The sequence below is a fragment of the Elaeis guineensis genome, chromosome 4, assembly GCF_000442705.2.
Source record: "Elaeis guineensis isolate ETL-2024a chromosome 4, EG11, whole genome shotgun sequence".
In the NCBI taxonomy this organism is placed as follows: Eukaryota; Viridiplantae; Streptophyta; class Magnoliopsida; order Arecales; family Arecaceae; genus Elaeis; species Elaeis guineensis.
Window position 1 is genome coordinate 14,101,460 of NC_025996.2, and position 18,020 is coordinate 14,119,479.

Sequence of the window (18,020 nt, forward strand, 5' to 3'; positions counted from 1 at the left end):
GGAAATCATAAAGAATTTGATAAAAACTTACATATAGTGGTACAATGGTTGTCCCAATGTAAAGTGCACAATATGTGTCATTTCAGAGTCTGATAAGTGATATTGTAGAAGTCATGTAAAGCATTGACTTTCAACTATACCAATGTATTGTTATTTTTAAACCTTAGCCATGTAATTTTTAATGTTTTATTATCTATACTTGAGTGGATAATTATCTTAATAATTTTTTTACTTTCTAAGTATAAATTGCAAATGATTGTATCATACAGGAATTGCTTCATTTCTTGCATTTTCTTAAGAAGCTGATAAACTTATGAGCTTTACTGCAGATGACTTGATTCGTCGTATTAAAAAAAAGATAAAACATAATCTGGTTATTTAGTTTTTTATTATATCAAATTTTTTATAATATATATATTTCTTTGTTGCTGTAGGGTGGCAATCTTCATGGCTATTCAAATGAACTGAATGAACTAATGGAGAAGACAGTTCTATTTAAGGTTCATATCAAGGACAATAATTTTTATAACTCTAATAAAACAACCTATTATGTGCAGAAAGTTTGCATAGATAATAAGATTATCGATTTTTTATTAAAATTTATAATTTGGATGAGATATATTTGTTGTCATTTAATTTATCAAAAAAATTTACATGTTAAAATGATTTTGATTGAACTTTAGTTGATAATTTTTGAATTATGTAGGAAGCAAATGATGAATCTCCTTATCTTAGCATGAATGATGAGACTGATATCGATGAAAGAGTCTTGAAGATTGTTTTGTTATCTAATTAATAAATACAGTCATATTTGTTCATATTTTATATTATTAATATTTTATTTTTATAAATTTTTCAAGATTCATTCTCTCAGAATAATGATTGTGATGTTTAGTATATATCATTGGGTAGTCATACTCCTACAAAAGGCATATGGAACTAAGCCAAGCTGAGCTAGAAGTAGATACTAATATCCGACATTCCTCAATGAAGGTATTGAAGACTATCAAGAAGGAGAAATAAGTCTAATAATGATGCTATTTTTTCAAGTCTTTAAAATATTTTCTATCCATATTTTGTTTTTGAAGATTAAGTAAACTCTGTTTAAGTATTCCATGTGGCACTTATAATATTTTGAAAAAATATAAATTGTTACTGCCATGTTTGCTATTGTTGTTTATGATTTTTTGATGTGTACCAGTATCTGGGGTCATTTAGGTTCTGCTATGTTATTGGGATTACTTTGGATGCAAATAGTCCTGATCATGACCTTGATCAATATCATATCCCAATGCTCCCTGTATTGTGTATTGTCAAGATCAAATTACTCTTGCAGAATATATATTTGTGAAGTTCAGTTAAGCATAAAAAAATATTGTCAATAATAAATATAAGAGCTAAGTCTTATGCATCTAGCTCCCATGTAAAATATATCATGAAACATAGTCTTGCTCAATCAGAATTATATTGGGCTATGAAGTGTCAATATTTCAAAATTCAGCCATATCAGTAAGTGCCATATAGTTAGTATCAACACTTCTTTAGTACTTTAGGACAGAATCAGAAATTTATATTTTTTTCTTAAAAATAGAAAAGTTTAATTTCGGTATATACTCATTTTCTTTTAGATGATTAGCTTGGGTGCAATAGAATGTATAACAGTAATTTTTATTTAAGAAACAAAAATAGACTTTTCTTATTGCTTAAAAAAGAGCCCTACAAACTAAGATAAACTGCATATCTTTTTTTGGTCAAGAAATAATATTTGAATCATATGCTTACTATATGATATATTATGCTCTTACAAAGTAAAGTCTGTAATTTAAAAAACTACTCAATCGGGGATATGCTGGAAATAAACTAGAATTGAAAAAGGAGATGTTGAATATCAAAACCATCAAAATTGATACAAAAATTAATACTTAAAATTATACATAATCAAAAATATTCTTCCAAGACCATAGTATGTAAAGCAATGTTCTTCAAAGAATTAAAGCATTCTGATCAAATTACAAAGAACTAAAGATAGGTCAGGCTTTATTTCATTCATTCTAATCTACTGTGCTTGCTCACCTATGAAACATAGGTCACAAGAACCTTATTAGAAATTTTTTTTGATATTCTTTTAGTTGTTATTTTCTATTTTTAGTTATAACTCATAAGTAAGTGATCTTTGTATATTATGGATTAACTTATTAGTATTTCATTATTATATAAAGAGGACAAATGTTAAAATAGATAAAATAGTCAGTAAACAAGCAATACTGAAAAAGTGTGCTATAATGAGTGAAAGACATGGGAGGGGGATATCATTGAGGCAAAATATGAATATGAATGAAACACTTTTTTCAAAAAATTCTGTTCTTACAGATATATCTAATGGTGAGTTCGTATAATTAACTTTCAATATTGAACATTAATTTTTGTTCGTTTCTATACATGAGAAAAAAATTTATTAATTATTTTTTTTTAATTTAGTATGTCATACTTCCGCTTCCAATGATCAAATTAACAGCTTTGCAAAAAAAGCTGCAAGAGAAAGAAAAAATATAATGTAGAGTAGAAGAATAATGTGCTTATAAATGATTGATGTATGAATGAGTAAACAATCAGCAAAAATAATACTTTTATCTTAATAAGCAAATAATCAGTAAAATCACTTCATGATATTTATCTTAATTTTTTTTATTCATATATTATTTACTTAATTTTGATCTTTATTTGATAATAGAAAGTAATATTGTTCAATCTATAAATGTGGATATGAGAATACCTAATAGAACTTCGTTGACTAATATTTCAAATCATCAAAGAACATCTTTGAGGAAGAGATAAATTGGTGTTCAATCTATAGATATAAATATAAGAACACCTAATAAAACTCCTATGACTTATATTTCAAATCATCAAAAAACATCTTTCAAGAAGAGATAAACTGGTACAGTGATTGATTATGAAGGTGATATTAGCATTATTATTTTTTTATATTTTTATATTAAATTAATAAAAATATAAAATAATATGTACTCGATTAATTAACAAATATTTCTTCAGTATTTGAACTTTTGGACAATGCACCTAATCAAAGTTTAAATATTGTATCAATATTAACTGTTACATCAGACATCAATTTGAATAAAAGATACATGCATAATACATGAATATAATAAAATTTATTATATTAATTAATTTATATTTATATTATTCATAGTCATAATCATAACTTTGTAATTATTGATAATTCTGTAAGAGCTAGAAAGCAAACCTCTAAAAGTAGGAGAATGATAGGATCTACTGCATGGAGCAGATCAAATATAGGAGCAGGAACAGATATCCTATCAATAAAAAATGATAATCCAATGAAAATAGAAGACATAATGGATACTGATTCACATACTCCAGGTAAAAATTTATTCAATCTTTATCTTTATCTTGTATGTTTCACATCATTCTTAATTAAAAATATTAAGTCTATATTCCTTTTTTATTTTCTCTTTAATCTACATATTTTGATTTTCTTAATAATGACGATATCAGTGATGATTTTGAAGATGATGATAGTAATAATTGCTCACTATAGTCTTAAAGTTATATTAAACATCATGTTGTTAAAATTATATATTAATATTATATTTTTATATTTTTTAAATTATTTTTTCTTCTATCATGTTTTTTTTAGAATACCATGATATTGAAGATTGCACATACATATATGAAAAATATGATGTAATAATATGGTGTGATAAAAGAATATGAAAAAATAGGAACACATTTATATCTGAATATTCAATATGCTGTCTAAATAGAAAGGTTCAGTTATCAAGTTTAAAAGAAGCTCCGAAATTACTTTTGAATCTCCTATTTGGGAATGATGAACGGAGTAAATACTTTCAACAGAATATTAGATCTTACAACATGATGTTTTTATTCACATCTCTTAGTAGAAAAATAGAGATTGGTATAAATAATAGTTTTGGTCCTTACATTTTTCTGTTGCATAGGCAAAATTATTATTTGATAGGAAGTTTATTGTCAGAGAAAGAAGCTAGTCTTAAATTTTCTCAATTGTATATCTTTGACACTAAAAATAAAATTTAAAACAGGATTAATTCTATTAGGTATGACTCTATAGTTGATAACTAAATTGATTTATTATTTTAAATAATATTTTTAATTATTTATTTATAATTATTTATCTTTCATATTTGTTGTTATTTCAGATCTCGAAATAATCTCAATGACTTAGATCCTGAGACTGTTGCTTTCTTAAAGGATATGATTGATGAATTCAATATCCTTGCTCAGTCTTATAGAGCTGCTAGGGATCGTATAAGTGAAGATGAATTAAGGACAGTCAGATTAAGATTGATTAAAAGTCAGAGCACTGATAGGAGAATATATAATCTTTCAAATGCCAGTGAAGTAGCAGCGCTCATTGTTGATAACTTTAACACTCAAGAAGATGTGAGGGATATTATAGTTGAGACTCCATCTAAACAATTGCAGCGTATAAGTGAGTTACATCCTCTTTATTTGCCTTTACAATATCCTTTGTTATTTTCATATGGTGAAGATGGGTTTAGGGATGATATTTTTTTAAGAGATTATCTTGGTGAAAAGTCAAGAAAAAGAATAAAATTATCCATGAAAGAGTTCTTTTCAGATAGGATACAGATGAGACTTAATGACTTAACAGTTCTTTTGAATTCAAAAAAGTTGCTTCAACAATTTTTGGTTGATGCATATTCAATGATTGAATCGTTGAGATTGAACTTCATTAGAAATAATCAAGACCAACTAAGAGTGGATATGTACAATGGCATTCATGAAGCCATTTTAAGAGGAGACAATGATACTTCATCTACTGGCATACATATTATTTTACTGACAAATTTTATAGAAAGGTCCAAGATATATGTTTAATAATTTTATTGATGCTTTGTAAATTTGTTATTGGACTGATTTTTTTCTTTGTTTATCACTATAACTTACAATCTCAAATGGTCTGAAATTCAAAGATTCTTGAAAGAAAGAAATTTAAAATCTGAAGATCGTCCAGATATCCTTTGTAGAGTATTCAAGATGAAACTTGATATGCTGATGAAAGATTTGAAGAAGGTTCATATTTTTGATAAACTTAAAGCATGTAAGAATTTACAGGTATAATGAATCTTTACTTAATTATTTTGTTCTTATGTTTGTTTTATCTAGGCTAAAAAAATTGAAATAACTTTGTATAAGTTTCTTATATGAGATATATGGTTCTTTATTTTTTATTTTTAGAAAGATTGCTATTTATTTTGTTTTATTCCTATTAATTCATAGTTTTATATTATAGCTTGACTTAAGTACAGTAAATTTCTCTAACTGCTATTATATTGTCATGAATTTCTTAACAAATATATGTACAATTGAGTTTCAGAAACGTGGGTTGCCTCACGCTCATATTGTGATATGGTTGCATGATGAGGATAAACCAGTGAATATAGAGAACATTGATAAGATTATCTCTGCTGAAATTCCTAGCAAAGCAATGGATAGAAAGTTATAAAAATTGGTGAAGAAATCTATAATTCATGGATTATGTGGTCAAACAAATATGAGTCGCCATGCATGAAAAATGAAAGTTGCTCCAAACACTCTCCAAAGAAGTTCATTGAAAAGACAACAACTGATGAAGAAGGCTATCTTTTATACAGAAGAAGGAATGATGAAAGGATTGTTGTAAAAAAGAAAGTTGCTTTGGACAATAGGTTTGTGGTTCCTTACAATCTTTCTCTACTACTCAAATATAAAGTTCATATAAATATTGAATTATATAATCATAATAGATCAACTAAGTATTTGTTCAAATATGTGAACAAAAATCATGACAGGATGACTGTAACATTCTTTCAATCTCAAAACAATGATGACTGTCAATAATCTTATGATGAGATAAAGATGTATTACGATTACAAATATCTTTTACCGTGTGAGGCTATTTGGAGGATTTTAGGTTTTGACATCCATTATAGAGATTTTTCTGTGATAAGATTGTCCTTTCATCTTCCAGATGAATAAATGATGATCTTCAAAGATAATGAGCCATTACAAAATATTTTGAACAAGCCTTTTGCCAGAAAATCAATATTTTTAGCTTGGTTTGAGACAAACAAGTAGTATTTTGAAGTCAAGAATCTAACATATACAAAGTTTTCTCAAAAATTCGTGTATAAAGAAAATCTATTCAAATAAAAATCGAGAAAGCAAGACTTTGCTATTGGTCGAATCATGCACGTGCCTCCAGAAAGGAAGAAAGATTATTAGTTATAGCTATTATTGAACATCTAAAGTGGTTGTACATGTTATGAAGATATTAGAACAATTGATTATATTGTTTACCTAACTTTCAAGAATGCACGCTATGCATTAGGATTTTATTGGATGATGATAAGGAATATATTGATGGCATCAAGGAAGCAAGTCGATGGGCAAGTGCAGCTTATCTTCAAAAGTTGTTTGCTATTTTATTAATATCAAATTATTTGAGTAGACTTGAGCATATTTGAAAAAATTACTGAACTGATTTAGTTGAGGATATTCTATGTAATCAAAGAAAATATCATAATAATCCAGGTATAAAATTTCTATCTAAAATTTACTTTTATATCTATTATTTTGATAAAAATATTATTTTATTTTATGTAGTAAAAAATATTTTATTTTTTATCTATACGTTGAGCCATTATATTGATTTATTTTTATTAAATTTTTTTTATTATCATTATAATTACTCTTTCAAAAATTAAGATTTTTACTACATCCTAAAGAAGGTAATTCGAGTTATTATGTAATTCATGCTTGTGATCTGTTAGCTTTTTTTTTACCAAGTGTAGTGAAAATTATTTTACATAAGATCTATTTATTATAACTTTACATTAATTTTTTATTTCTTTGATTGTTTTATATTTGATTTTATCTGATGATAGTTTAAAAAATCATGCTCTATTGAAAATTGAAGAAATCCTCCAAAGTAGTGGAAAAAGTCTCAAGAATTTTAGTTCAATACCAATTCCTATTGATATGAGCAACACTGATGAAAGAAACAGATTGATTTTTGATAAGCTTAATTATGACAAATTTCAAATGGTTGAAGAACTTAATCAGTATCTAGTATCTATTATCCTTGAACAAAAGAATGTTTATGATACTATCATGGACTCTGTGACAAATAATAAAGGTGGATTATTCTTTCTTTATGGTCATGGTGATACAGGAAAGATATTCATTTGGAAAACTTTATCTGCAACAATCCATTCAAGAGGAGAGATTGTAATCAATGTTACATCAAGTGAAATTGCCTCTTTATTACTTCTTTGAGGGAGAACTGTCCACTCAAGATTCTCAATTCCATTAGTCATCAAGAAAAATTCAACTTGCAATATAAAGCAAGAAAGTCTCCAAGCAGAATTGATCATTAAAGTAAAGCTAATAATTTGGGATGAGACTTCGATGGTGTATAGGCATTATTTTGGAGCTTTGGATAGAAGCCTAAGAGATATCCTTAAGTTAAACGAATCTTTTGGTGGTAAGATAATTATTCTTGAAGGAGATTTTAGATAAATCCTATCTGTTATTCCAAAAAGATCCAGGCAAGATATTATTCATGCAACCATTAATTTTTTTTTTTTGTGAAAGTTTTGTAAGCTTTTATATTTAACTAAGAACATGAGACTTCAATTAGGTTCATCTTCCTTTGATGTTAAAGAGATAAGAAAATTCTCAGAATGGATTCTAAGCATTGGAAATAGTGAGGCTGGAAAACCAAATAACGGTGAAGACTAAGTTGAAATTTCTGATGATATGCTCATTCATAATTTAGAAGATTCATTTGTAGAACTTGTGAAATTTGCTTATCCAGACATATTGATGAACATCTCAAAAAACGATTTCTTTCAAGAAAGAACAATACTTGCTCCAACTCTCCTAAGTGTTGAGTTTATGAATAATTATTTGATGTCATTAATTTCTGATGAAGAGTAGGAATATTTGAGTTCTGATAGTATATGCGAAAAATTCTCAAATTCAGACATGAATGCAGAAATTTATTCACTAGAATTCCTCAATACCATTACATGTTCAGGGCTTCCAAATCATAAGTTAAGATTCAAAGTTGGTATGCCAGTGATGCTCCTTAAAAATATTGATCAAACTAGAGGATTATGTAATGGGACAAGACTGCAGATAACTAGATTGGACAATCACATCATTGAAGCCAAGGTACTTTTTGATAAAAAAATTGAAGACATTATATTCATTCCTCGAATAACTTTAGTTCCATCCAATTCCAACCTGCCTATTAAGTTTCAGAGAAGATAACTTCCATTGGCCGTTTTTTTTGTGATGACCCTCAATAAAAGTCAAGATCAAACTTTTTCTCATATGGGATTATAGCTTACAAAGTTAGTACTTAGTCATTGTCAGCTATATATAGTGGTATCTAGGATCAAAAGCAAAAATGGTCTCAAGATTTTTATAAGTTCAAATGATGCTGAATCATCTAACACAACTCGCAATATTGTGTACAAGAAAGTTTTTCAAAAATTAAGATAGGTATGAGTGAATAATTCGTTGATTCATGAATTGCTTACATATTAATTCATAATATAATATCAATTATTTGATAATGTTTGTAGGACCTCATATTATTCTGTCTATCAGTATCTAACGAAGTAATTTTTGCATTGTACACTTTTACTGAAAAATTCAACGTATTAAATTTGATTTGATTCTTGATTAAACTATTAAACAGAGTACTATCTTAAATAGGTATTATTATATTTTTATTTATCTTGGTTGCAACTAATGCTATTTGAATTATTAGATGGATTAATCAAGTATAAGAATATCTCGACTATGTTAAATTATGTTTCATCAATAGAACTTTGAACTTGCAATTAAATGCTATACACAAGTATTTGCTGACAGAGTGTAAGAATATTTTATTCTCTTCATTCTGTATTAATCTTTATGTATTGATCATAGAAAATGTGATTTTCTATATATATTTTCTATAACCCTCTAATGAAATTCTTAATTTCTTCTTTTCTATATTTTAAACCCTAAACTTTGCTTTTAAGGAATACTCGAAGAAGCTTTTCAACCTTAAACCAACTACAAAGATGGCTATGGGAGTACTTTCCTAAAAATTTGGCATCATGTGAGGCTGTTGAAGATTCCTCTCTTCTATTAGTCTATTATTTGTATTTTATTTTTTATATTTATTTTAATTTCTATATATACTGATGTAACTATATATGCAAATAAGCTATCTTAAAATTTTATTATACTATAGTTTATTAATTTTCAATATTAGACCAGTTACTAATGAAATTCTTAATTTCTTCTTTTCTATATTTTAAACCCTAAACTTTGCTTTTAAGGAATACTCGAAGAAGCTTTTCAACCTTAAACCAACTACAAAGATGGCTATGGGAGTACTTTCCTGAAAATTTGGCATCATGTGAGGCTGTTGAAGATTCCTCTCTTCTATTAGTCTATTATTTATATTTTATTTTTTATATTTATTTTAATTTCTACATATACTGATGTAACTATATATGCAAATAAGCTATCTTAAAATTTTATTATACTATAGTTTATTAATTTTCAATATTAGACCAGTTAATTAATTATAATTATTATTCTGTTTAGTTTTAATAAAATATATAAATTTTTTTCATATACTCTCTTCTTTTTTCTGTTATTCCGTGCATTGCACGGGTGCTCTACGAGTATATAAATAAATCTAATATAATCTAATATAATATATAAAAGGAATGACCAAGTTGGTGATTTTTTGACAAGTGGTATTCTGAGTGTTTGACAAGTGATATTTGAGTGTTTAGCATGATTTATTATAATTTAATAGCAAAGATCAGATTGGTGATCTTTTGAAAAGCGGTATTGTAAATATTTAACAAGTAATATTTTGAGTATTTAACATTATTTATTATAATTTAATAAAAAATATATTAATCATTAAAAGAAAAGATTATTTATTAATTATTTTTTATATTAAATTAATTAATTAGTTTTAATGATTATTTTGTTTAATTTTAATAAATATATATATTTTTTATTTTTTTATTTTGATTACTACTTACATCGTATGAATTTTTAGTTTTTAGGATAATAAACCCAAACTGATCCAACAGAATATCCGGTCTTTTCCCTTAGGAGTCAATTCCGGGTTCGGATCGGGTTAGATTATCCAATATTTGGGTATGGACCGCATGACCCCCTGCCGCCCAAATTAGTGACCACTAATCTCAGTATCTCACCGACCCCGGCGCCCTGTTCGACTCCTGCAACGCATAGGAAGTCCGGGGATTTTGTTTCTTTGCCTCGCTCCCATTATTTTGCTGCTCGACTAGGGCTAGGGCTTCAATTTATGCCCAGAATCTCTAATCTGCGATGGCTTCGGGCAAAGACGACACCGATCGCTCGTCTAACTCCCCATCCGCGCGAGTCCCTCGTCCCACAAATTTTTTTCCTTTTATTTTCTTTAAATCTTTTCAGCTACTAGGTTTTGATTCCTTTATCTTCGAAATAATTCATACCAGAAGTCTTATTTTTATTTTTATTTTTTTAATGCAGACATAAAAACCCGTACAAAGATCCTGATGACGGCCGACAACGATTTCTACTCGAGTTGGAGTTCGTTCAGTGCCTGGCCAACCCTACCTACATCCACTGTGAGTTTTCCCGACAGAGGAAAAAAAAAAAAAGGAATCTTTTACATTATCGTGTTGTTCTTGGGGAGGATTTCTATTGGGGAAGAATGGTTGCGATGGATCAATTAGTGGGTTCTGTCCGTTTCTGAGAATTTAGAGAGAGAGAGATTGCTTTGGTGGAAATTTATAACTGGATTATGGAAAGTTGTAAATCTTTTCTGAGCATGCTTGAATCCTTGATCTTTCCCTATTGCTAAAGGTGGAAAGGTACATAGAAACACTTTCTAATCCTACTTCTCACTGATAAACCTGTGCATTAGGGTTCTTTCTCTTCACTGGCTCCTAATTGTCCCCGTGTTCTCTCCTTCTCTCCTTTACGACTTCTTAGTCTGATACCCTCTCTTCTCACCTCATTTTTCATTATCTTTGTTCGTTTTTCATCATATTTTCTTCCCTTTCCAGTAGCAGCCAATAAAGGAACGGAACTCAATCATTCATACAATTGAGTCTCCACTTTTGTATGTGTAGTACGTGTTTCTAATATGTTACATTTACTCTGTCCTTCCTAACCTTACCATGCTTCCACCATACCCTTCTTGAAAGTGTAATGTCTTATTTGTGCAACTACTTGACTCAGCATTGCGATAAGTATGAAATTTCAAAATCAATATACTTTTAGTTGTCTTTCAAGGATGCTTTATAACTACATTTAAAGTGTCTTCGCCTATCACTCCATAGGCCCATGAAGCAAGAAAAGAGATAAAAGGCCGGCAATCAGTGATGAGGTTGACTCAAAAATAAATATTTTCAGAAACATAAAAGCACATTGTATGCCCCCAAATGAAAGCAAAACATGCAGACAACAAAATGAACTTGGTCCACTTGTGTACCGTAGACCTATGAAAAGTTATTTGAATAACATTTTCCATTCATTAAAGGAAAAAAGGATTTATTTGGTTGCATGTAGTGTGTTAACTGCTAAAATTTCTTGAAGGTTAATTCTTGGAAATTCCACATTTAGATGTTTGGTAAAATGGGGGTGAAAATGTTAACTTTGATCAAACACAGTGAAACATGACCAATTACAGCTTTGGTTGAAAATATAGTCAATGGACTAACTCTCAATGTTTAAGTGGTGATTGGAACCTTTCTGGTTGTCATGTTACGTGACTTTAGATTATGATGTCATTGTTCTCTACTAGCATAACTTGTTAATTAATAAAGATGCCAACATGTGTTTTCTCTAGTTTATCTATCAATTTATGCATATAACTGAAGAATTTTTTTATTGTTCCTTCTCTACTACCTCTGATGTTATCATATTACGTGATTTGAGAGTATGTCATCATGGCATTGGTCCCTATTAAAAAAGGATATCGACATTTGTTATGCATAGGGTATCAACCAAGTTGTGCACATCACTAAACCATAATTTTATAATATAATGCTGGCTTTTGCATTCCTACCCAGACGTCCAAATAATATATAGTTAGAGACGATCTTTTAAGTTGACTGCCTTTATTGTATGGTGACTTGTACTTGCTTTTTGTGGGTTAACATGCAGTTATGCACACACACTTGCATACATAGAAGTTGCATCTGTAACAATGGTTTCCTGTAATTGGTTATCTGAGCAGCTCGATGAGTCTTATGCTGAGACACATTTGTTAATGAAGTAGAACCTAATTTGATATTTATGTGGTTCTACTTGGATATTTATTTACCTGATTGATATAATCCTTCTTGCTCTCTCTCTACCTCCTTCATCTTTTCCTTTTTTTCCAACTGGTAGCTTTTGCTTTCGTACTTTTCTTTCATTCTTGTCACCATTTTTCTATCATTCTTTATCAACATTCCTTATTTACTCTCTTCCTTTCCTTGACATCCAAATTTTTGCATTATGTAAAATAGAATTCTGCAAGAAAGACATATGTATAATGTTTTCTGTAAAATTAACATGATTACAAGTCTGATTTCTCTTTGCAGCTAATTCCAAGAATTCAGGTGAACCTCAGGCAGGGTCCATGTTGGTTATGAACCAATATTCTTATCCAACTTTTTGTTTTCATCAGAAGATTTATAGACTTCATAATGTCTCGGAGTCCAACATTTATTCTGTTATAGGAATTGTAGTTTCCTCGTTTGTTATTCAAGACTGTGATATATTGTAATTTTTTAGTTAATGAAAGGAAAATTGGTCTCATTGCAGTGCATACATCATGGATGACATCTTTCATAATGTCTTGTGAATGAGACCATCTCTCTCTCTCTCTCGCTCGCACGCGCGCATATGTGTGTGCGTGTTTTGTTCTTGATCCACCAACAGTTTTATAATGCACTTTACTATCTTCTTAATAGTTATTAGGTATTCCAGGATCTAATACGAAAATGATAACATATCAATTCTAAGATTGATTTTATTTTTCACTGTCATTGATCATGGAGAGATCCCTGACAGAATTTTGCTGAAGCATTTATACAGCTATTTACGGACAAATTGGGGTTTCTCTGTAAATCTCTATTAAGAATTTTTATAGGAGAATTCTTTTGTTTTATCTTGCTTGATATATGCATTGCCTCCCTTTTGATTCTCAGATCTTGCTCAAAATCGGTATTTTGAGGATGAGGCTTTTATTGGATACCTGAAATACCTTCAGTACTGGCAACGACCAGAGTACATAAAATTTATAATGTGAGTTAAATGTAAAGTGAGATGATTTTTCTTTTTTTACAAAATCTCCTTATAATTATGCTCATGATTTTTTTAATTATTATTTTTATCATAAGAAGAATTCCCCACTATGCATTTTATCAACTTAATTTGTATAGGTGTTTTTTTTGTTCCACAGGTACCCACACTGCCTTTTTTTCCTTGAGCTTCTCCAAAATGCAAACTTCCGCAATGCAATGGCACATCCTGGAAGCAAGGTGACATTCTTCGCACTCAATGACCTTTCCTATGTGAATCTTTTTTAACCTTTTCTGAATTTCTTTAATTTTATTATTTATCATCTGTATTCTACATGGATTTTTCATGAGTTGTTTGAAGGGTATAGACCAAAACATGGTTTATTTGTGGATTTCAAGTCTAATTCATAGTTACTAGGGCACTCCTTGGAGATGATGATACATGTTTGCTGGAATATTCAATAATCATTTTGTTGTTGTTATTAAATGCTAATTTATGAGCATAACCTTCAAATTTGTTGATATTAAAATGCCGATAGCTGTGCAAATGCCTTTTTCCAAAAGGGAAAAGTCATGTCAGGAAAACTAACTGAATGTGTAACAAGGACGGATGTTGTGAGAAAGGATTTGAATTTTGAACAAATAGAAGGGCATGTAGTTGTCACCAAAAATGAATGGCAAGGCTGGACGGCTAATGTTGAACCCACATGGTTGGATTGGGCTTCTTGGTTGTTTTGATCAGCTACTTTCTTGATTTACAAGGCACTCAAATCTATTAAAACCCTAATGAGCATCGCTATGATGTCAAGTTCTGCAAGTTACTGTCAATGGTTTGTTTGCTTTTTGACAGTTCATTCTGAAATCTGATTAATATAGTTTGATGTGCACATAGTGGTTACTCTGGATAATGCTACTCTTCCCTGTACATAGCTTGCTAGCTGATCTCTGTATTATATGGTCTGTTTTCCTCGAGATGTGAGGGATGTTATGTAGGATTCTTATATGTCCTACATACATAATCTTTATGAATGGTACTTTCATGGTTCTCATTTTTCTATATTGTTAAAAAAGTTAAAGTTTGTCATATCATTAACCATTTGTAATGTTTTTGCATAGGAATTGGCTCATAGACAGCAGTATTTCTTCTGGAAAAACTATAGGAACAACAGACTGAAGCACATTCTGCCACGCCCTCTTCCTGAGCCTGCTGCACCTCCCGCTCCAGCTCCTGCTCCAGCTCCATCACCTGCACCAGTGCCATCTATGACTACTGCTGCTGCACCAGCACTTTCACCCATGCAGTTTGTCGGAGCACCTGGGTCTGCTCTCCCAAAGACTGACATGAGAAATGCCATGGGAGATCGTAGGAAGAGAAAGTATATTCTTTATTTCCCTAGTTGCATGCACATTCACCATCTTATTGCTCAGTTATATATGAATGTGTGCCATCATCTCAGATTCTTTCATTGTGATCAATTATCATTCTTGTTATGTGTGACTTATTATACTATTTCATCTCCTTTTTTCATCATCATTCGCTTGCAGATAACTATCAACATGTGCTTTCAATCATCGTTGCAAGTCTTCATTGATGATACAACTCCAACATAATATAGACAAATGGTGTATGGACATACACCTAGACAAACAAACATAATAATCGTCCCTATGATGAATCATCCTCACATTTGTTTGTACAATTGTATGAAATAGTTTTGAATAGATTCAGATCCAAAGATAGTTTTAAGCACAATGTCAACTTTGAATTTAATGATGCCTTGATGTTGATGCTTTTAAGATCTTAGAAACTATAATTTTGTGTTAATTTAGTTCCTTTTTTTTTTTTTCTGGTTATGCTGGCTCAGTGATGTGATCTGACAAGATGAGCCAGTGAAGGAGTCTTAAATTCAGGAACGAAGGATTTTAAAAAGTTGTTAATGCCCTAAAAGGATTTGACTGTTATGGATACAAGTAAGATCACTAAAATGGAAATTGTATTTAAAAAACATAAATTACTGACAAAATCAATCCTTAGCAACATAGGAGGGATTGTTGGTCGTGATCAGAATCCTCATTGATTATACTGATACATGTATTTTTTTGTACGATGTTAGTTTGATGATATTTTGTAAAGGTGCCTTGTCTGAGTGAACACACAAAAAGGAAATACATATCCTGTCTAACTATGACATTTAATGCATTGCACGGATCTTAAATGAATGAATTATTGCAGGAAAGAAGGTTGAAGGGGCAGGTGTCATTTCCAGGAGAAGGAGATCCATTCTGGCGGCTTGCAGGTATTCTTCTTTTCTATTTTTTGGAACCATTGGGCCCATTTGGTTGCAATCAACTTTTACCATCTCAGTATCGGACCGCATTCTAGTATCATCCCAGTACAATGTGGGTTAGTATGGGGTCAGTTTGGTGTACTGACACTTATATGCGCCCCCCCCCCTCCTCTTAACAGATACCGACTCCGTATGGATGTATGATCAATACGCATGGGTACTGTCCTGTATGGCAATAGTTGAAGTAGTTGAATTTACCCTTGAACTACTAATGTTTTGGTTTTGCATGTTTCCAAATGAGAACAAGTGGAAATCTTGTTGGGCATATGCAAAACATACAATTTGGGTTACTACGATTCTATATATTTGACTTCTAGAAATGTTGCTAAGTGTTTTAAAAGAGTGTAGAGATTAAGACACCGATGTACATCCTTCTCTTTCTAATTTGAGAACTTTTTTGTCCATGATATTTTTCCCTCCTTCATATGAGCCTCTTTCTATGTCCTTTTGCTTGCTATAATGCTAGTAATTAAGTTGCTTCTTGTTTTCTTCTTCTTTAAAGGTGTTCAATATTTTATCATCAAGCTATTATTAAGCTTCAACTGTGATGCTGAATATTGATGTTGCTCTGTACCCTTTGCTACAAGCTTTTTGGGTTTTAACTTGTTAAAGTGTCTGCTTGTGGGCCTTAACTTCACCTGTTTTATACTTTTCTGGGACAACTATTTGTTACCCCTCTTTGGTTAGAGCTTTGCTGCTTCTTTGAGCACCTTGTTTCTTTCAAAACAGTGTGGGAGAAGGCTTTTTCCACCACTTGGCCTTATTCCGCTTCATGACTTATGGTGAAATTTTTTGAAGAATCTTCAATCAGGAAACATACTCGTTGAAGGTTTTCGATAAGGTGATTTTGATTTCCTCTGTGCTCCAGTTGGTCAAGCTCATCATACCCGACTGTTCTTTTCTTCTTAGCATGCCCACGCTTGGTGTTGTTCATGAAAGCTTCATCAGTTAGGAGTCTAGAATAGGTAAGGTTCTTGACATTTGACTGTGTTTAGTGCTTCGCATCTGCCATTGAGTGGTGCATGTCTGCTTCTGAAACAGGTGTGATTTGTTCTTCAACATTTGATGTTTCACCACCTGCTCTTTTTGCATTTAGGATGTCAGTGCATCTTGTCACATGTCATTTGATTTTGTGATATGTAAATTATGTTGTCATTCTGTTCCTTAAAACCTGATCTATGACCGTTTGCTATTTTTCGGTACCTGATATTATTTCATGTACTTCATCCATCACTCGAACCTTCTTTCTGTCTGTTAGATTACAAAGTAAAGATGTACCTTCTCCTTTGGCTGTTTTCTGTGGGATCAATACTGAAGTTGATTGGGAATTTGGATTGGGGCGTTACATGTTGGATCATTTGGGCGTTCCTTCTTTGCTTTACAGAATTCATTTCTTTCCATCATCCATGATTGATTTTTCATTAGTCCATAAGTTATTCCCTTTGGTGCTTCTTACCATCTTATGCCATTCAGTTTTGAAATGATATCCCTAATGTATTTGCACTTGACCAAAACCAAATTATGCTTGTGGAGCAATGGTTCAGCATTGCATCGACTGCTGATTGATTATTTACTTTTTTTTTTTCTCTTTTTTTTGGTGCCATGAGTCAGAAATGCGCTATGGTCAAAACTGATGTGCAAATGGATATATATTTCTCAATTTTTTTCATAGATTGGTATATCATTGTCCGCCGATTAGTTAGGTTAATGCAGCCAAATTCCATCTACCAAGTTCTTTTGCTTTGCTTTCTGCAGATAGAGTTTATGCGGGACAGTGCAGCATAATTTGTTAAGCAATGCTCATTCTTAAGAGCAACACAAGGGAAGTCAGTTTTTAACCATGCACCATCTTTTTGGAAATCTCACTATTTCTGCAATTCTTTTGTTTACTCTTTCCATTTCTTTGGCATGACATGTTATGATTATTTGTATTTCAAATAGAATATGCATTTCTAGGAGTACCTTATGTTTTCCTTTTGTTGGTAGTTAAATGTTGGTAAGAGCAGCAGCAGCTGTGCTTTTGCCATCAAAGGCCTTTAATTCAGGAAGTAAGCTGATTAGGCATGAAATTGATATGCAATAATAAATAAGAAGAAAAAGAATCTACCGTGTGCTATAACTAAAAAATCAAATCCATGTTGGATTTTTTCTGCCATCCACTTCCCAGATTCTTGCATGAACCTGTAATATTGGATGATTGGAAGGTGTTTGGTGAGCATCTCTTAACGAGGTAGTACGAGATTAGGTGGTTTTCACCTGTAATGAA

The 18,020-nt window shown here is 30.7% G+C and overlaps 1 protein-coding gene across 3 annotated transcripts; it reads left to right on the forward strand.

Annotated features, from left to right (window-relative positions):
- The first annotated feature begins 10,287 nt into the window (after positions 1-10,287).
- Positions 10,288-17,727, forward strand: LOC105043784 (mediator of RNA polymerase II transcription subunit 31). 3 transcript variants are annotated; one of them, XM_073255608.1, is made up of 7 exons: positions 10,288-10,508; positions 10,642-10,739; positions 13,314-13,410; positions 13,568-13,646; positions 14,523-14,782; positions 15,640-15,703; positions 17,510-17,727. In XM_073255608.1, exons 1-6 carry the CDS (start codon positions 10,459-10,461, stop codon positions 15,650-15,652), a joined length of 597 nt encoding a protein of 198 aa, XP_073111709.1. In that variant the 5' UTR covers positions 10,288-10,458; the 3' UTR covers positions 15,653-15,703; positions 17,510-17,727. The 3 variants fall into 3 exon arrangements, with proteins under 3 accessions (XP_073111709.1, XP_029120002.2, XP_029120001.2); XM_029264169.2 differs by lacking the exon at positions 17,510-17,727 and adding an exon at positions 16,484-17,494 and having other exon boundaries at positions 10,307-10,506; XM_029264168.2 differs by lacking the exon at positions 17,510-17,727 and adding an exon at positions 15,874-16,178 and having other exon boundaries at positions 10,307-10,506.
- Positions 17,728-18,020: the final 293 nt, after the last annotated feature.